At 40.7% G+C, this 21,579-nt stretch overlaps 1 protein-coding gene across 4 annotated transcripts; it reads left to right on the top strand.

The window, feature by feature from the left end:
- Positions 1-513: 513 nt before the first annotated feature.
- LOC140927727 (allene oxide synthase-lipoxygenase protein-like) lies at positions 514-21,579 on the top strand. 4 transcript variants are annotated; one of them, XM_073377409.1, is made up of 10 exons: positions 514-643; positions 13,308-13,400; positions 14,098-14,358; positions 14,983-15,266; positions 16,640-16,840; positions 17,802-18,065; positions 18,558-18,759; positions 19,299-19,513; positions 20,321-20,668; positions 21,301-21,578. In XM_073377409.1, exons 2-10 carry the CDS (start codon positions 13,316-13,318, stop codon positions 21,478-21,480), a joined length of 2,040 nt encoding a protein of 679 aa, XP_073233510.1. In that variant the 5' UTR covers positions 514-643; positions 13,308-13,315; the 3' UTR covers positions 21,481-21,578. The 4 variants fall into 4 exon arrangements, with proteins under 4 accessions (XP_073233510.1, XP_073233512.1, XP_073233511.1 ...); XM_073377411.1 differs by lacking the exon at positions 514-643 and adding an exon at positions 942-962 and having other exon boundaries at positions 21,301-21,579; XM_073377410.1 differs by lacking the exon at positions 514-643 and adding an exon at positions 11,233-11,270.

Genomic DNA, 21,579 nt, shown 5'->3' with positions numbered 1-21,579 from the left:
ACTTGCTGGCCAAACCAGTCCAGTCGTAAGGAGAATTCCACTATTGACCACACCCGGGTTGTTCTAACGTTGGATAGCGCTATCCACCGGATAAATCACTATCCAGTGAATAAGTGTTAACAAAACCAGTTGCGCTATTCAGTGGATAGAGATTTATCCAGTGGATAGCGGTATAATATAACAAATATATAATAAAATATTTATATAGCGCTTATACTTTCAAGTGCTAAGCGCTTAGCGGTATCCAAGCGTTATCAACCTTTTGAACAACTGGGGCCAGGATTGTCAAGTCAGATCAGTTTATCAATAATCAAGATGCACGGCAGTGATTGGTTTTAGCAAAATTTTCGAGAAAAGGTGAAACAAACATTTCATTGACCATTATTTTTATTTCCTGTCAAAAGGTTGCACGGGCAACTGGGTCAAAATTCGTCGCTAAAACGATCCCAGAGTGCAATTCGGTTAAGCTTCGACTCAGTCCCAAGGGCAAACAAAGGACCATACATGTATTCACATTCCACGTCATCCTCAAAATCCTGGACTAACACGCCCTCGACTGAACAACATTAACATACTGCTCGGGTCAAGTTAAGGCGAGATAACCAGAGTTTCGTACTGCAGCCAGTTGCAAGACGGCTAAACGGTATGTTATAGGTTAAGACGTCTATACTTGTAGTAGCTAACCTTTCGGGTTTGTTTTTTAACAATATAAGACGCCTACATAAAAAATATTGTCGAGTGCAACGTTTCTTAATGTTGTACGTGCAAAAGCTCAAGTAGCGTCTGGGGTGAGCACGTGGTCCCAAGGGCAAACAGAGGACCATATTCAAAGCATTCCACGTAATCCTCAAAATCCTGGACTAACACGCCCTCGACTGAACAACATTAACATAATGCTGTGGTCAAGCTAAGGAGATACAACCAAAGTTTCGTACTGCAGCCTGTTGCAAGACGGCTAAACGGTATGTTATAAGTTAAGACGTCTATACTTGTAGTAGCTAACCTTTCAGGTTTGTTTTTTAACAATATAAGACACATACATAAAAAATATTGTCGCATGCAACGCTTCTTAGTGTTGTACGTGCAAAAAGATCAAGTAGCGTCTGGGGTGAGCACGTAGATAAATTCAGTGCATCCCAAAGAAGTCAATTTTGCACATTGTGGTGGGTGTTTTTAAACATCGGAGTGTTTTTAGTATTTCGAAGTATAAATTGCATACTTTGCCTAGTATTCCTAGTTATCGAGGGAGTTCGTTCTTTTCTGCTATCTACACCACTGTATTTCGCAACGTGTACATTTTGGATATTGCATTTTGTTTCGCATGAATTGTAATGAATATGAACAGATATCAGCTAAAGATTTCACAGTCCGTGGCAATATTGAAAACTCGTCAACTAAATATGCAACATTGGAAAAAGTAAAAAAAAAATTTGTGTGGCAAATATAACGTTAATAAGTGCAAACATTGTTTTAGTAGAATTTCGAGTTTTCAGCGTCGGATACTTGGAAAAGCAAACTGACATTTTTAAGAGAGAAGTCGCAATACTACGTAATGTAATATTCATTGACATGTTTGTAACTTCGTTAAGAAAATCACGTTGAAAAGGGTATGTTCATCAACGTTTAATCATGGTTTAATGAAGGTAATTGTGCCTTATCCGTTCTATTGTCTGAAGATTTGTCCTTATTGGGAAAGAAATTGATTTTGGTTTTTTTTTCACCGTATTACAGAAAAAATACCACAATGAAACCACTCAAACCTTGGCCGGAATCAGGATAGATGAAGTTCTTTTATGATCATGAAATAAAATTTCAGTTTCCAACGTGACAATTTTGGTCAGATTGCAGTACCAAAATCACAGGTTTTCTCTGGTCCAATGGCACTTTTTCGAGCTGAACTGCCAGACATTCATGCTTGAATACATTGCACAATCGCTTTATTAATGTCCGATCATTTCCTCTGATGAAAACTCGCGAAGTTTTATAACAACACATTCGAATTCCCAATGCAATAGAGTTAAAAAGAATACCTCTGCAAAAACAGAGTTAAATGGGTTGTGTCACGGCTGTCGAGTTCATTTTATTTGTATTGCCAATTACACGCCTTATTATGCACGTCTGATCTATCAATGCATTGCATTAAGAATTTAAAACTGAATTTGTAATTTATCCAGGTAAACGCCTTGACTGACTCTGCTCGACCACAAACTAAAACCGTATAGTTTATTACCATCATTCAAACCCCGAACCGGATTTCTGTAACTGAAGCAGATTGCAAAAAATTCTAAAGGGTTCAGAATTGAGCCGATAAAAATGTACAACTGTAAATGTAGAACCCATTTAGGTTTTGCGAGTTGTACTAATTATTCATATGTATAAGTGACTGATACACTGTATTATTTAGTTAAGGTATCATCCAGGGTAAAAAATCATCATTTTTCAAAATTTTCAATTTTTAGATCATAAAGTAGAACTCATCAAGACCTTTCTTTTAAAAAAGATTCCAGGAAATAATGTTTTTTCTGTGCAGACTTATGGAGCGCAAAAGTTTTTTCTATGCTAATTATTTTAATTGATCGTTGACAAGTCCTGTCATATTTGATACGCATGCCGCTGTTGTATAGTGCTCACTCCCTGGATTTCGGAAGTGAATGCCTCCAAAGAAGAAAAAAGAGCTTGTCCGTTTTCGTCCTCGACTCCAAGACGAAAGAAGACGACAAAATCGTTTTGCAAAGTGTGGGCTTCGAAATTAGCAGAGAGCGACAAGGGCTCCTAGTACAATCAAGAAAAATGGCTAAAAGATTACAAAGCTTCTGAAAAACCTACTGAAACTACCTCAAAATCGAGTTTCACGATGTTTCTCAGCGAGCGGGGGCAAGCTTTTTAGGCCGCGAAGCGACCAAGCGAGCGACAAATTCGCGACAGGTTCTGCGCCATATAAAAATCAGACGAAGGACTTTTTTGAAAGTCTATTCTAGCGGGAGAGTAGCCTCAAGAAAAACTCCAGGGAGCGGTTTGTTGTACATTTTTTCAGGGAAGTGTCGAACTTTTAGAAAATGTATCGAGTAAAAGTTGGCTTGGCTCAAAATGAAAACTGCCCGTCGCAAATAACTAAAGATGCTTTCTCGACAACAGAAGGATCGAACAGAGAAGAACCTTTGAAATAAATAGTTCATCTGTTGTCGGGTTTCGTTTGTAACCTTTTCCTGCTGTATCACTATTGTTGTCCCTTTTCTGGTATGCATCAACATTGACAGCTTTGGTGTAGTTACAATCTCGTCACGGTTAATACGCCGCCAAAAATCTTTTTCCCTGTTTTCTTGAAATGAAAATCAGGGCAAGTTGAGGGTCTCAATGGGGTGGTGGCTTTTACGGTTATCGGCTAAAATTTTGGCTCTTTTACGGCTATCGGTTAATTTTTTTCAGTTACGGTTAACAAAAAAGTTAAAAATTAACTTCTTTTGTTTCAAAAAGTTAAACCTGTATTTTTTCTATCTTTAAATCGAAATAAAGGTCTTCGGATCATCTCGGGATGAAACAAACTATTCTTTTGAAAAATTTTAACATTTGATATATCATACTTTTTATAAAGTATTTCACTTCTAATATTATTTTACACATAGAAATGTCAATAGTCAAATTAAAAATAATCTTGTGAAAAAGCAAAAGCGAACACGCAAACGTCCAACTCAAGGCCGGGGCGCGACATTCATTATAACAGAAATGGCCGTGTTCACACTAGAGACGTATTACTCGTGTGAGACGGGTTATCCGTTTGATGATTCGTGTCAGATAGGTATACTTCTTAATTTGAAACTGGAATAGGTTTAATTTTGAATGAGCAATCCGCCTAACTTTACCCGTTAATTTCAACGGACAGTTTCAAGCCGGGAATATCCGTTCCAGATAGCCGGTGTACAGCCCTCCCATCTTTCCCCCCCCCCCCCCCACCCCTCAGAAAAAATCGGAGAAGGGGTGTCTGTGGGGAGGGCGCGACTGTACACACGCTAGTCTCAGACGGATAATCCATCTCTAGCTCTAGCGTGAAAACGGCCAATAACAATATTCCCGTGTCCAGCGAAGGACTGTACGGAACGACTATCTGCCGTTGCCTTGTCCGTAGGCCTCATTATTCCGCGCAGCTAATGTGTTTCGGGTCACGTGGTCCTAGCGAGTTTGCCACCGAAATGCCTAGACCGAGATTGCGTGGGAAGACGCCGTACAGGGACTAGGCATGGCAATGTCTACCGTAGCCGGCCGTAGCGTCAGAGAAAAACAGGGAAATGTTGATTATCGGCAACGTGTTTTACAAACAGTGACATCTCTTCGTGTTGTTTCACTAGTGTTTTGAGGGCACGACCTCCTTAAAATCTCAAATATTAATCCCCAGCAAGAAGCCACACTTTCGCTATGGAAAAAATTAGTTCCCCGAGAGAGTGGCGGAAATGGAGCCAAGGTCTTGGTCAACACCTAAAAGGCGCTTTACTTAACGTGCGTAAGGAAAATAAATAGCCGGGAAATAAAAAACGCAACCATAAGTGAGTTTAGTACCTTCCTTAAAAGTAGCAAATCTAAGGAACAGTTTCTTTTACGGTTAACTCTTTCTTTTTTTTTTTTTTACTCTATTTACGGCTAACGGTTAAAATTTTTCAATTTTTTCGGCTATCGACTAACTTTTTGGCCGTTTTACGCCTATCGGTTAACCTCATTGAGACCCTCCAAGTTGAGGGTACGTTTTAAACTCCAAGTCGGCAACCCGTGAACCAATTTGGCTGAAATTTGGCCAACTTACTGTCATATAGTTACTTTTAAAAAACCGAGTCTGCGAATTTTGATTTCGAATTCGAGTAAGAGTATTTTTTCACAGGTAGATAGTGCTAATGATTTGCTATCCCTGACAAAAAGCTTCTCATTTCGGAATCGCGTTAATAGTTTGATTTTTTAAAAGGAATAAGCAACAATCTGGAACTATTAAGCTTTCAGAAAATGTACGGTTTATGGGGGTATTTATTAAAAGCAAAAGCGCTAGCACCGGTCAACGAGGGGAGGGTGCTTGAGGGTGGATGATACCTTAATACGAAGATAAAGAAGTCCCTGATCTTTAATTCACAGCTGGCGAGTTCTTCAGAAATGAGATAGTGTTGTCATTCCACCAGCAAAGTTTTTTTCTCCTTGAGCAATTTGAAGTAGCTAGCCGTACGTAGAAGTCTTTTCATAAACGCCAAGGTTCCCTCATTTTGCAACATCGCATTTTGGTTGTGAGTTTTGCATCGATTGTAATGTCGCTAAAAAATGGTTTTAGCGTTGCAAGGGAGCTGTACGATGGGTAAACAACACTGATCATGAAGCAGTTTTCGTATGGTGGGTGAACGAAGAATAAAATGGACATGACCCGAGAGACTATAAAGGAGACAGAGAGGGCATCCCCCATATACACCCTATTCCATAGGTAATTCGTCTCGAGTTATTTTTAGAATCGGGATAAAGTTACCTCGCGCGAGGCGTGGATGTTTCGTGGAGGTTTCGCATGACCAAACACCTTGCAAAACATGTCGGGCGAGAGGCAATGAAAGCGCAAAAAGATCGAGAGCATTCCTGAATATTGAAGCGAAATGAGTCGGCGCTCACCTGGGAAAAAGGAATCGCTGGACTCTTTGACAACCCGTGAAATCAGTTTAACTCGAAGTTGTCGTAACCTCAGTGCTTTAATAAAATGAGAAATTTCGCCGGTCTATTGAAACCGGTCGTTTGTACAATTTAGGGAGTTTAAGATCCAACGACGCGGACGACAACTAGAACGTCAAAAAAACAATAGGTTTAATTAGCAAAACAACAACTTCGCACGTGCAACACACTTTTTTGTTCATTTCTTTCTCGTTTTTGCACGACTACGACGTGAAAATGCCTAATTTCGCGTTTTATGGAGGACGTAAATAAGCAACGACGAAATTTTATTTCTCTTTCTGAGCTTGAATATGGTCCCTTGAAATTATCTTTAGGAGGGTTCGCCTACAATTCACAAAGTAAGTGGGTAGGAATAATCGCTATAAAGACTGAAAAAAATAAACATCAAACCAGAAATTGCTCTCTTCAAACTGTAATTTATAAATGATCCTGAGAGAATATTCAGTGTGTTAAGGATTTCCCTGCTCTACTGTTAGCTCTATACAAGAGAGGAAGGGCGATTCTTTTTTAATTTCGGTTTCGCTGACACAGCTTTCGCAGAAATCTCGCTGTAGTCGTTTTCGTCGACAAAAGGAATAGCAAAATCGCTCTCCGCGTCTTTCCCCATTTTGTTCTGCGTCATTTTGTGAAGGACGCGTGGCTCTCAGCGTGGGTCATCCACGCGGAACACATTCGCGCTATGTGATTGGCTGTTGTCTAATCCCCCTTGAGATCTGTGGTGTTAAAAATAACCCGAGACGAATTACCTGTGGAATAGGGTGTATATGGGAGATGCCCTCTCTGTCCCCTTTATAGTCTCTTGCATGACCTGATTAAATATTCCCACCGTTATGTGTCGGTAAAGGTGTTGGCACTGACAGAAAGACAGAGCAATCTTATGAACAATTGTTTTGAACCAAGTTGATAAGCATTTATAGGCATGTTTGTGATGCAATGACAAAAGCTACAGTACCGATAATCTGATGGAGACATTCGTATATGCTCCGCTACTTTGTTCTGAAAAAGGTTTTAAAAGCAATCCATAAGATACGTAAATGGGCAGTCGAGTGTTCTTTTATTGACATCAATGTTTTTTTGCTTATTGTCGTCATAGTAATATCGATTTTACTTAAAACCGCATTTTGACAAACTTCACTGTCGAAAGTCAGTCAGTGGTCAGAAAAATTTTATAGCGATCGGACAAGGATAAAATTACTTTTAATGCGATTGAAAAATATCGGTATGGACTCCAAAAAAGCTGCCTCGGAAGACCTTTTAAAAACTTCTCTTTTCACCTTCGGCGTATACGTAGCTAAAAATGGCAGGTCTTAAAGTAACGTTCCCACGATCTTGTTTCAAAACTCTAAAATCACACTGGATTAAAAAACACATGTACACACACACACACACGAACAAAGAAATAATAGAATAATATACTCCACCCAAACTTAAAGTGCATGTCTTTCGGCTGTCGATTTTGTCGATCATGTCAACTTCATGGAAAAAATGGGCCATCTCAAATTAAACTCTTGCCGTTCTGGGCTGAAAAAAATACCCAGAATTTTCCGTGCACTTTCTTTCGCTTTTAGTGAATAGCCTCAATCTTTCTCTCAGAGTTCTTATTTTGGAAATAGATGACTGAGAAAACCTAGGTTAATTTCAGCTCAGGGTTGTGATATAAGAGTGGAACAACTCGAAATGATAGAACCTCATTAATCTCGATTTTGAGATAAACTTACCGCCTATACCAGTGATACGAGGTAGGATGGCTCCATATCAAAAGCAGAGAGGCAGATTGCTGAACGAAAATCACAAACCGAGGGAAACTGGGGAGAAGATGCTTTCGAGTCACGTGGCCTCCGTAGTAACGGCGGTAAGACTGGCACTGCCTCTCGTTAGATGTAATTAGCAAAACGTAAACAGAAGCCTGAATGTGTTCCAACTATTTAGTAGTTGTATTTATTCGTAGCTTGGGCGTCACCTGCTCGTAGCAATTAAACAAAACACTATATGCTATTATAAAACTAATTAAAGAGCTTCAAAGAAATTAGTATCACCATATGAAAGCATTAACAGTCTTTTACAATAGTATCTAATATAATTACAAAAAATATTCTTCAACACCAAGAATTGTTGAAAGTTTAGTAGTGAGAGCTTTGGGAACTCATCCAGGATCGGGAGGGGGGGTCGCTTGGATTCCGAACATGTGAAGTAATAAAGTGAATTAGTGATAGCCAAAGGAACTCGGTCGTGAGAATTAACCGCCAACAATGAACACGTATAGTAGTACAGCCTTATCCAAAGTCTCGCATCTGTCACGTCACCTGACGATGGAAGGAGCTGTTGAAAAAGTAGAAGACAGTATTTTTAAAAAAGAATGCATTGTGACATTAACTTTACGGTAAGGTGTTAAAACAGGATCCGTCTTTGCCATAAAATAGCTTTTAAAACCCCAAGTTACTTCAACAGCAGCGAGACTCACTTCCGTGAAGAATGACATTTTAAATGCAAATTGCCCGATCTAGCCGATCGTTGTCTTTATATTATTGGAACGTTACAAAGGTAAATACAATAAAATGCAGCACCTGTTAAAAAACAGCATCTATTCTCTTAAGTAGTGAATAGAAAACAGCGACACCACTTTGTCGTTTTGTATCAAAAGAACATAACTGCCTAGGTTTGATCAGGAGATATGCATAAATGTTGCGAGTTCATCAGACGCAAGTTTCCAGTTTTAATTTCAGGTTTGCAATTTTGTAATCATTGTGTCGAGGATTTTATATAGAGGTTGGAAGGTAATGTAGAATTTAAAAATGCTATCAATCTCCTACATGTAGATAAAATCTTTTCAAAGAAAAAATATCCTGAAAAACTACTACTACTTTTGCTTAGCACACGAGCCTGACTAGCTGCGACGAAGGTTAGAGAGCCCCGGATTAGAGCCTTTTCGCGCTAGTTTAAAGGTGACGTTACACGAGACGATTCCCAACGACGCAATTAGCGCAGCACAGTGTTGCAACATTGTTGCGAGGTTGTTTCGAATATTTACAACTTTGTTCCCTTATTACAACGCTATGTTGCGCTAAAACTCGTCGTTGCGAATCGTTCCATGTAACATCACCTTAAATCCATTTTGAATTGGAACACTGAACAGACACGAATTACACCGGCTCTCTGGCTTTATTCTTGGAAACACCATGTACAAACAAAAAAATTTCCTCCATGCAGGTTAAAAGTCGTTCCTTAAAACATTCTAACTTCGCATTAATTTTTGTATAGCTTATGACTGACTGGTACCCTGGGTGCCAGAGACTTTTCTAGCACGGTTTCTACTTTCTTTCAAGTCTTTATACAAATATAGTGACCTGCGCGAAACGTTTTTCTCGCGGCTTCGGCCTAGGGCCGAAGACGAGGGTCTCAATGGGGTGGTGGCTTTTACGGTTATCGACTAAAATTTTGGCTTTTTTACGGCTATCGGTTAATTTTTTTCAGTTACGGTTAATAGTCAATTTAAAAATAATCTTTGTGAAAAAGCAAAGCACACACGCGCACGCCCAACTCAAGGCCTGGGCCCGACATTCATTACAACAGAAATGGCCGTTTTCACATTAGAGACAGGTTATTCGTGTGAGATGGGTTATCCGTTTGATGATTCGCGTCAGATAGGTAACGTCTTAATTTGAAAATGGAATAGTTTTAATTTTGAATGAACAATCCGCCTGACTTTATCCGTCAATTTCGACGGACAGTTTGAAGACGGGATTATCCGTTCCAGATAGCCTGTGTACAGCCGCCCCCTCCCCTCAGAAAGAATCGGAGAAGGGGTGTCTGTCGGGAAGGGGGCGATTGTACACAGGCTAGTCTCTGACGGATAATCCATTTCTAGCTCTAGTGTGAAAACGGCCGATAACAAAATTCCCGTGTCCAGTGTTTTTAATGATAGCGAAGGACTGTACGGAACGACTGTCAGCCGTTGCATTGTCCGTAGTCCTCATCATCGCGCGGCTAATACGTTTCGGGTCACGTGGTCCGTGCGAGTTCGCCACCGAAACTCCTTGACCGAGATTGCGTGGGAGGACGCCGTACAGCGACTAGGCATGGCAACGTCTACCGTAGCGTCAGAGAAAAACAGGGAAATGTTGTTTATCGGCATCGTGTTTTACAAACAGTGACATCTCTGCGAATTATTTCACTATTTTTTCGAGGGCATGACCTCCTGAAAATCGCAAATATTAATCCCCAGCAAGAAGCCACACTTTCGCTCTGGAAAAAAATTAGTTCCCCGAGACAGCGGCGGAAATGGAGCCTAGCCAACACCTAAAAGGCGCGTTTCCGAACGTGCGTACGGAGTGACTTTAGCCGGGAAATAAAAAACGCAGCCATAAGTGAGTTTAGTACCTTCATTAAAAGTAGCAAAACTAGGGAACAACTTCTTTTACGGTTAATCCTTTTTTACCCTATTTACGGCTAACGGTTAAAATTTTTCAATTTTTACGGCTATCGACTAAATTTTTGGCCGTTTTACGCCTATCGGTTAACCCCATTGAGACCCTCGAAGACGTGTCGGCCTTCGGCCAACACCGAAAATTCCCGCCGCAATCGAGAAAAACCTCTGGTACCCAGGGTAACTGACTGGTTGCCATTGGAATCGAGTTGACACCTCATAAAGAGCTGACTTTTACGGGGCAACACAATTTCTCTGACAATTACTGGTAACCAAGAAATTTGTACTGTGGCCCAACGAGGGCGACAGAAAGAAATAATTGAAATGACATAACACTGAATTTCAACTTGCCGGATGCAAAAACCAGTTGGCCAGTTACAATGGTGCCCGAGAAGTTGAACGTACGCACTCGGACTCAATCGAAAACAAGCCAGCCAGCGGTCAAGGCGCCCGAACAATAGCGTAAGTGAATGAATAAGAGCGAGGACTGGAACCCACTGAAACGGGCAGAAGAAACTTCGGCACTCAGGTGTCACTTTATTTGATAAGTTCTTCTATGCTTCTTATGCCGGATGAACTAATCCCTGTCAAGAAAGAAACAGGAATATCTTGTTCACGTCATGAAAGTAGACCTCACTGTCATGGAAACAACAGACAACTATAACCTTTCAGCGCAGCATAGCCGTACGGAACGAAAATCATAAAGCAGGGGCACCCAACGAGAATATAGTTCAAAACCACTTAAACATAGCATTGTTAAACGTATTTTAGTATTTAAACGGTAGATATAAGTATATTTTTATCCCCGTAAAAATTTTTCATCTGTTCGGATTTCCCAGTCTATTGATCCGAAAATTATAGGGATCAAAACTTACCTTTTCGAAAATTTCAGACGGAAAAAAGGCTTCGGAAAATTCTAGGTGACCTTTTTAGGGTAAAAATCTGTTAAAAATGGGGAATTATGCCATTTTTTAGATGTTCGAAAATCATAGGAGAGGTAGGCAAGCGAGAAATTTTACAAAAAATGTTCCAAAAATTCTAGATCTCAAATAGTCTTCCGAACAGATATTTTCCCAAAATTGACGTTGGGGTGCCCCTGATAAAGGCACAAGTATTCACTCTCCTTCCCCATTCTCTCTTGTTCAAGCAAATATCTAGTGAGGTAAAAATTTCTCTTTTTCTCGCAAGGATTTAGCTCATTTCAAGGCCGTGTGAGGACAGTTCAAACGTTTTAAAATTAAATCATATTTCAAGCGCTCGAACTATTTTCTAAGCGACTGAAATTTTTCTTAGTGTTGTCAAGGCTGTTGCTAGAGGTGGCAAATTTACATGTAGCCAAAGGATCTAAAACTGCTATTGGCGCCTCATCGTTAAACATTCTGCTGTTAAAAAATAATTCTCAAGCGACCGATAGTCCATGTCAAGGTTCTTCTGTGAATTATCACCATTTTTAGAACTATGGAACGACTCAGGCGTTTTTTCCTACCTGCTAAACGAGCCCAAGGTTTGCTGTTAAACATTTATCTCAGCATTTTCTTTTACGATTTAGAGATCGGTCTCATTATTTCCAGTACCAATCAAAACTATGAAACGCTTCTACTTTTATATCAAGTGCTTTTAGCTCCCTGCTAAACGAAAAGGTTTGTTGTTAAATTTCTGATCGATCTGGCTGAGAGCTATCTTACAAATGATGTATCGTCAAATTAAGAAATAACACAAGATCTAGCAACCCTAAAGGAAGAATTTGAAAAAAAAAAGAACAATTCAGAAGAGATTTAGAGTGAAACAGCTGCATGAGTTTTGCTCTAGTTATTTTCCAGCCGTGCAGAGAGACAGGGTATCGAGATCGCCCATGATTTGAACTCCTTGCCTTAACATGTTGACTTTCGCAATTTATATGGTAATTAGTAGCTTGTTTGTCCAAGCTCTCGCTTTTAATAATAAGCCCTTCTTGCTAGATTTATACGATGATCTTTGTAATTTTTATTTAAAAAAATCAATGGCCGCTACAAGAATTTGGCAAAATCTGTAACATTTTTGGCTTTGCCTCAATAAGTAACTGATTTGCTGAAATTCGGCTAAATGTCAGTTATATGTTGTAATATGGGGTCACTTAGTTAGGCTAACAAAGGTTTTTTTACAGTGGTTATATCCTTCCGAGTTCTTTAATTAAACAACAAGGAGTTTAATTAGCAAAGGCCGTTTTGGAGCGATGAACGTCATCCGGGAGTAAAGCCTTTTCTTTTCTATTACGCCTTCACCCTACCAATTTTATTATTCATAGTGCCTCTTCGTCGTTATAGAGACAATTTTCCCGAAAATTTGGGCAAAACTATCGTGTTGCACTGAACTAGAGATAAGAACTCTTTACGTTTATCCAGAGTTTACCAATTTAGTAATTGGAAGCGCTGGGTCTTCATAGCTCATTTCTCCGCGCTTTTGCTTTAAGGCTCTTCTTTGGACTTTTTTCAAGGATTCAATATCCTTTTTTTTAGTAGGAGCTCCAGACTGGGGCAGCGTATTCGAGTATAGGTCTTATCAACGACTTAAAGAGGCAAGAATTCAAAACGCATACCGATTGTCGTTTCCGAGTGATCGCTTAATTACACTTAATTACTATGTAGGAGATGTCTTTACCTCAAGATAGATCATAGTTTATTGTGACCACTAGATCCTTGAAACTTTCAACAGATTTTAGTTGCACACCTGAAGAGTAACTTGGTTTAGATCTGTCCCTACTGTGCGTTGCACGCATGACTTCACATTTTTCGGGATTAAAGCGCAACTGCCACTCGTTTTTGTTAGCCCAGTCCCTATTCAGGTTAAGCTGTAAGGCTGAGATATCGTTATCAGGCTCATTGATCGTGCGATAGATTTTGGTGTCATAAGCGTAGATTTTGACTGTTAATAATATCATTTATATAAATGATAATTAAGATTGGGCCGAGTAGTATTGTTCCTTGAGGCACGCCTGAAATCACGGGTGACCAATCTGAACAATTTCCCCTTAACACGACAAGCTGCCTTCTATTCGTCAAGAAATTTCTAATCCACAGTAAAAGAGAGCCATCTATCCCATGCCGTTGTAGTTTCAGCAACAAACGCTCATGTGGCGCGCTGTCGAAAGCCTTAGAGAGATCTAAGAAGATGATGTCCGTTTGCCTTAGTTGTAACTGATTGGAGTTGTTTTTTCTTTAAGGATCTAAGATGACGTCAGAATATCTGATCACTGTTGTCACAGGAAGCAGAAAGGGAGCTGGGACAGACGCCTCGGTATCTCTCGTTATCAAAGGTATTGATCCTAGTGCTATAAATTGCTTCATGTACTCTCTTAGGACGTGCGAAGGTTGGAGAGCTGTGAGAAGTGGCTTTGGTGAAAAACTTAAGCATTTCTTGGTCTGACAAAGTCTGTAACGAAGACGTATTGAGGCGTAATGGTGAGGAGAGGGCCATCATATCTGTTATCAACAGAAGACAGAGTCTGGCTTGGTCAATGGTCATACCCTACGACAAGTTTATCTTGTCTCATTAGTTATTGAGGGAAGAGTAATAGGAAGGAGACCATACACCTGGAAGACCTCGAGCGGGAATGCTGGATAGAGTGAAGGATGACAGCCCTTACGTAGCGGTCAAGGGGTGTGCCCTAGATCGAGAACTATAGGGAAGGACCTGTCTGTGGGCAAAACACACACACACACACGCTGTTAGAACCGGCACCATTCCCTGGTCCTGAGGCGGCTAGTGGAGTATGAGTCGATTCGGGTCGTTCGAGACGAATCCGAACGAATATGTACGATTGTCTTGATATCAAAATGACATATTTGTTGTGTGTTGGTGAAATGTCAAACGCAATACAGTCTACGTAAAACAGGTTTCTGCTTTCTTTTCAGTGAAGTTTTTTCGTCTATTGTCAACCATTTTTCTGTGCCCGACTTGTCAAGGGCTAAACAGAAGAAATGTCGTAACCAAGTTGTGCCTATTTCTATAAGGTACCAATGGTGAAACTGATGCTTTAAGCCTTGACAAATGGTTTCACAATGACTTTGAAGCTGGACAAAAAGATGAGTATCAAATTACTGCCAAAGACGTTGGCGAACTTCTGTTGGTGACACTGAAGAATAACCAAGGTGGCCTTTACAGTGATTGGTTTGTAAACCGCGTTACGATCAAAATCAAAGGCAAGGACACCGTCTATGATTTTCCATGCAACTGCTGGGTGCAAAGCGAGACCATCATCTTCGAAGGAGCAGGTAACGTGAACTAAGGGCTCTTTCCAAAAGTCAGAAGAAGCCGGCCGAACCGATCCGTTCGAAAATGAATAGGCTTTTTTAAAAAGTTTTCGGTTACAAACCATCGACCCCATGCAGATTATTTTGCTGATTTTACTGATCGGGCTGGACAATTTTCATTAAAAGTGAAATTCTCTTTACGACGGGGAATAGTCTGGCCGCTGCCAGTTCTGAACAAATGGAAAGCGCTCTAAGCAGTCCAAGTTAGAGAAAAGAAAGAAAAATAGGCTATTGTGGACACAGTACAACTAATATCTGCTTATCCGTATTTTTTGATATTGTTTCTTGAGCATGAAAATAATTTTTTCAGTGATGTAAACTTGTCACGTTTGAAGACTTTGAACTTTGCAGAAACAACGTTCAGCTTATTTATTTCAAAGAATAAACATGATTATATCCTGCCCCATCTTTGCTGAAGGAATTTATATTGGCCGTTTGGCATGGATTTTAGATGCAGAGTGAAAAACAAAATAGGGCATCAAAGTGTCATCCCCGCTTGCAGATCCAATATCATCTTTTCGAATCACTGCCACTAACTGCCAACTTTTTCTTTAATTTGATGGTGTTGAATTTGTTTTATTTCAGCTAAACTGCCTACAGATAAACAGCACGGCTCTGTTAAGTCCCAGAGAGAAGAAGAGCTCAAGCAGAGGCGTTCCCTTTATGAATGGGGGACCGATGCAGCCTACTCCGATCTTCCTGGTTTCGTAAAAGCTTCAGGTGTTAAAAAGCTACCGAGAGATGTACAGTTCACTGAAGAAGCTTCCTACGACCTGCATGCTGCACGGAGAAATGCTTTGATAAACATGGGCCTTGTGCATCTGTTTAATATTTTTGACTCGTGGGACGACTTTGATGACTACCGCAAGGTATTTTGGTTGCTGTGACTCACTCTGACGACGGCGACGGCAGCGAGAACGTCACTTTTAAAAGAATTGGCGTTTTTTCAACTTTATCGCGTTTATTCCAAACTGCTGAAAATATCAAATATAGGCGAATTTCCCTAGAGTTGATTTCTTGGGGACCACACTCAAGTTTTGAAAGAGAAAGAAAAATTCGTTATCGCTTGTTTACGTCCTCCATAAAACGTGAGATTAGGGATTTTCACGCCGTAGTCGTGCAGTGACGCCAAAGAAATGTACAAAAAAATGTCCTGCACGTGCAAAGTTGTTGTTTTGCTAATCAAGCCTATTGCTTTTTCGACGTTCTAGCTGCCGTCGCCGTTGTAGTTGCTAAAGCTCCCTATTGTGTCGCAGGGAGTCTGGGAAGAAAGAATAAGAAAGCGCGGGGCACGAGGGGAAGGGAAGCCTTTCCCTCTTCCCATCGTCCACCGCGCAGTTCCTATTTTTCAATTATTGCTATTTTTATTGAAATACCCAGCAGAAGCCTCTGCGGAGGAGAGAATTGCTATGAGACTCGTGCATTTTATTCCCCTCAAGTTTACAATTCGACGTCGCCGTCGAGGATTTCCTTCCGGACCCGGAAGAGTGGTAGAAATTGCGCCTAGCAGAGAGTTAAAAGAATAAAAGAAAGAACGGAGACTAAGCCCATATGAATTATTTGTCGGGTTTTACGTTGTAATGTCTACTGATTATTTTTAATTTGGTTGTTGTGGCTGTTTCTGGCCCTTTTTTTTATTATTTTCTATAGTACTTCCTAGTTACGCTGATTGATAGTCATTCTAAAACAACACAAAATAATAAAAATAACACTTATTCATCCGAAATTTTTCCATGCAACGTTTTCCTTTGCACTTTAAAAATCTTGCACAACTAAAACATTCAACACCCTAGAGGAAAAGTTCTTTATCTGTTCCATACCCCAAGGAAAACATTAAGATTCACAAAATCAACTTTTTTCGAGGGATCCTACATATAAGGTGTTGTGCACAACAAACACAAATGAGATAGAGCAAGGGCAGTTACGCGATCAATATCCAAGGGTGCCAATGCATTATAATTTACTGGACCCGCTCAGAGACTTCTGGCGGAAAACGGAAAATTTTTGCTGGAAGTTATCTCCAAGTAGCCAATGAAAGCCCTCACTGTGGGTAAAGAAAATCCAGTGAAATTATATATAACTTACGGGTACCTTGCAAAAAGTTTCACAAAACTTTGCTTGCTTTTGTTGTTGTTGTTGTTCCAGGCTCTCAATTAGACGGAATAACGGAATGAAAAGCGAACGCGAGAGAAAAAAAATGGATTACATGTTTAAACATTTGACTCTTCTATTCGCTTTGTAGGCATTCACCGGTTTCATAGGTGAGGTACCCAAAGCAGCAGACCATTGGAAGGATGACCGTTTCTTTGGATCTCAGTTTCTGAACGGGTGTAATCCAGACTCAATCAAACGATGCACCCAACTCCCAACAAACTTTCCCGTCACACAGCAGTTGATCGGGAACCTTTTGGACACTGGAGACACGTTGGAGAAAGCCATGAATGTGAGATATATTAAATTTATTTAGTGCTGAGGCCCTTTTCACACAAGTATTAGTTCGAAAAAGGTGGTTTAAAAACGTATCAAATGCAGGCGTACAAACCAGGTTTTCCAGATTTATTTTGCCTTTCCACATTGGGAAGCTGTCAAAAAACATCTGGCGCCGGATAAGCTTACGTTTTCTTTTCCAAGCTCTTCTCAGCCGTTAAGTCAAAATATCCCTTGGTAATCATATAGCGTCTCAAAGGCCAGTAACCCAATCCGGCAATTTTTCATGCCATCATTGTAGTGATTTTTTATGTGATTTCAAGTCCGATTTTAGCCCACGTGTAAGTACTCCATTTATGGCGATCTCCCGAGCGAAGCACGGGAGACCGTGCGAGCGAGGGGCACCCCTCGCACTCGTGCCGCCTCCTTTCGTGTGATGTTCGCGGGTGATTTCTCGCAGCTTGCCAATTGGTGAGAGCTTGCCCATTGGCCAGCCCGATTAGCCTGCGTGTAAGTACTCCATTTATGGCGATCTCCCGAGCGAAGCACGGGAGATCGCACGAGCGAGGGGCGGAGGAAAAGGAACTTTCTTTCTCCGCCTCTAGCACTCGCGCCTCCTTTCGTGTGATACTCGCGGTTGATTTCTCGCAGCTTCCCAATTGGTGAGAGTTTGCCCATTGGCCAGCCCGATTTCATATCACTTGTTTAATCTAGCGGTGTTTCATGGCGCTAGATTTCATGGTAATTTCTGGCCGCTAAAACACTGCTGTTTCTTAGGCCTGCATGACATTTACACGGTTTATTGGCGATGTTCTTCGTGAGAGCTACTCAAACGGTACCTGGGTGGACTCTACCCCGACAGGTTAATAACTGAAGCTGCCATGTAAAATCAAACCAGGAGTTCATAATATCGCCGCAAAATCGTAAAGTATTACCAGTTTAAACCGATTTTAAGTGGTTAGTTTAATAATTTACAGGCTAGTCGGGTCTACATAGTAGATTATGAAATCTTGGAGGACATCCCCCACTATGGTCAGGACCGGGAGGACCTGGAAAGGAGATACATGTGCGCAAGCTTTGGTCTGTTTTATGTGAAAGGAAGCGGGGACCTGGTGCCAATAGCAATCCAGCTACATCAGCAGCCCAGTCCAGATAATCCAATATGGACTCCGAATGACTCCGACTTGGACTGGATTTGCGCAAAGTTGTGGTTACGAAATGCGGACACTCAGTATCATCAGGTAACTATCCACATATTTCCATTCAATGGAGATCTTAAGATTCTAAGTCAAGGACGAATACCAGGACGAGATTTTTACAATACCAAGTAGTGCGCGCACATGAAACAGCGTCATTCGGCGGGAAAACGTGATAGCAGTCGTCACTCTTCAACGGGTTTTAGCGAGAATGTCGTAGCAGCGGAAACAATGAATCTTTCCAGGGTGTAAAATTTTTGAGAATACGCGAAAAACTTTAAAGTTAAATCTCGCTCTCGTATTCTTCCTCGTCATCGAATAGAAAGGTCCCTAAGCATTTTAAGGATGCGCGCAGCCTTCCAACGAAAGTTCTGGACCAACTGTGGAAAGTAGATGATACTATCACGCTTTACAAAAAAAAACCTTGCTTTTTAATTTGCGCTTTGCGTTTTTTTTTTTTTAAGATAGCATCAGTCAAAGGAACCAATTTAGATTCCTTTTCAACATATTTTTTTTCTTTTTAAAAATCCCTTTCAGATGATTACTCATCTTCTTCGAACTCATCTCTTTATGGAACCGATCGCGGTTGCCAGCTACCGACAACTGCCTACCATCCACCCCCTGTGGAAACTGCTGTCACCACACATCCGAGGGGTTCTCGCCATCAACACTCTGGGGCGAGATCGCCTGATTGCCGAGGGAGGGGTGGCCGATCTCACCCTAACGGTGGGTGGTGGAGGTATGTAAAGCACTCACTACTATTAACCACATACAACATTGATTCAAATCAAGAAATAAATGCAGAAACTAAATCGAAGTATACATTTTGTTTTTTATCTACTGAGGCCAAACGAAGCGTGAACTTAAAATTTAGTGCCCCTAGAGGGTGGGCGTTTAAAATGACAAAACATGGGTACTTACCAATTACGCGGGAAAACCGGAAATTCCGGGTGAAAAATAAAATGGTTCGCGCCATTTCGTTTGGGAAGCTTCAGAAAATATGGGCTGTAATTTAAGGGGATAAATTTTTTCTATTTGTTTTCGCTAGTCTCTTCAGCTGATCTGAATATATTATGTACCAGGTCGCTCTCCCACCATGTCAAATTTTATAGTTTCATGTTTATGCAAAAGATCTCCACCCGGAAGGTTTGGGTAAATTGCAAGTGTAAGCACGCATATTACTTGCAGAGAAAAACACGAAATTCTTTCGCTTAGACTCATCATAACAATTGCTGTATACTTCGTAATAAAATAGAGTTCGTCTTTGTTTTTGGACAGGACATATTACGCTAATGAAAAAGTACTACAAGGCCCACAGCAATTGGAAGACCTATGACATTCCTCAAGTTTTGAAGGAAAGAGGAGTCGATGAGGTAGATAAACTGCCCAACTTTCATTACCGTGAAGATGCTTTAAAACTATGGGCAGCAATCAAAGAATTCGTCAAGGAGATCATATCCGTTTATTATAGTTCTGATGATGCCATAAAGAAGGTAAGATGGTATATTATTAAGGAAAAATGAAACTAGACAACCATATTCAAAGAAAAATATATTTAAAAAAAATAAAAAACTGACGGCTTGCTTTGATCAAAAATTGTGTATCAAGAAGAGGTGCAATTAGCTGTCCGGACATTAAAAAGTACGGCAGACTCCCGCAAGAAAAAAGCCAAAATACCGTAAAATTCCAAAAATAAGCACATCCATGTAACAGGTAACGCAAAAAAGCCCTACGTTAAATCGCCCCTCCAATATATATAAGCCCCTCGGGGCGTGTACTTGGAAAATTTCCCTCAGATACAAAGTAAAACAAAGCAAAAACGATAAATTTCCTTCCAAATATGAGGCTAGCCTAATCGATTTTGAAACGCAAATTTCCCTCCGTAGGTAAGCCCCTCCGAATATAAGCCCCTCAAAAAGGGCCTTTGAAAAATGTAAGCCCTGGGGCTTATTTTCGGAATTTTACGGTATTCCAGTTTAATTGGTTTCCTGAATGTTCTTAACCGTAGTGCCCCGCTTTTGTATTTGTGATTATTGTTATAATTACTGTGAAAGATGATTTTGCCACATGTAGTGTAATGCAATGCAAGGCAGTCTTGGATCCTGGATTCTATGCTGTGGATTCCGAATTCCATGTACTGGAACTGGGATTCCGGATTTCAATAGTACATAGGATTCCGGATTCCTTGAGCTGGGTCGCGGATTCCAAAGCCCGGGATTCCGGATTTCACAATCAAAAATTTACTGGATTCTGGAATCCGATTTGCCTTACATGGGGCAAATGATTTATTATCAAAACAGGATTATGAGTTGCAGAACTGGATAAAAGATTTGCACGATAACGGATATCCGGTCACCAAAGGGCACGCTGACCATGGCGTGCCCAAGTCCTTCACTAGCTGCCAACAGTTGTGCGAATTTCTGGAATGCATTATCTTCACCTGTGCCTGCCAGCACGCAGCGGTTAATTTTTCACAGTTGGATGTGTACGGTTTCCCGCCAAATTCTCCAGCTCTTATGCGCCAGCCACCACCCACAAAGAAGGGCGTGGTCACAATGGAGCACATGATGAAATGCCTGGCTACTAAGCACCAAGTGTCGATGACTATCGCTACGGTGTACGATTTGACTCGCATTTATCAGGATGAGGTAAGCTTTACTGTAGTGTTCTACGTTGCAGCATTGAAAACGCCTGTACAATCAAATTCAAAATGACCAGCATCGCAATAGCAAGGCAAATTGTTAATGGCTTCCTGTAGAACAAAATAATTTTCTTTTACCCTTTTATTGGTGAGCTTGCGCAGCAGGATAGCAGAGAGAAGAGGACGGCAAAACTTTCTCGTGTGACAAACGTGACAGGCCTATTACTTGCGTGTTTTGTAGTGATCTTCATTTGACATTAATATGTTGTGGTCTGTTACAAAAGAGATCTGTTTAAAGAAAGGTTAGTCAGCCGGAAAAACGTTTTCGAACAAAATGTTTGTCACGCTTTTCACACAAGGTTTGTCGTCTTGATACGTTTTGATTCTCTGTTGTCCTGTTGGGCAAGTTAACTATTGTGCCTCAAGACAATATTACAGAGCTTAAGAGATATTGCAAACTTGTTGCCAAGTATTAATTTCCCGCATAATTATAGGGAGCATATTGCAGGCGGCCTGTGCTTAATATTTATTTCAGTTTCATCACATTGGATAGTTGGTTAGTTATTTACTAAAATGCCTTTTACAAATGTTGTTTTCAGAGTCTGAATGCTACTTACGAAACATTTATTTCCTCCACAGAGATTCATTGGCGACTATCGTGAAGACCTGTTTATCGACCCTCCTGCCAAATCTGCCATTTCTAGCTTTCAGAAGAAGTTGAAGCAAATCTCCGCAGAGATAAAAGAGCGGAATGCAAATCTTGAGATCCCATACCCATATCTGCTGCCCGAGCGCATTCCTAACAGCATTGCCATCTAACGATCCAAAGTTGCTTAAAACAGATATCAGTAGAGTGCCTGTCAATTTCTAGCCTACCATCTTTGAAAACCATCTTTAGTTGTCCTGACAGCCTAATGT

This window comes from Porites lutea, chromosome 2, assembly GCF_958299795.1.
Source record: "Porites lutea chromosome 2, jaPorLute2.1, whole genome shotgun sequence".
Taxonomy (NCBI): Eukaryota; Metazoa; Cnidaria; class Anthozoa; order Scleractinia; family Poritidae; genus Porites; species Porites lutea.
The sequence above is the reverse complement of the archived record's forward strand: the minus strand, read 5'-3'. Positions and strand labels throughout refer to the sequence as shown.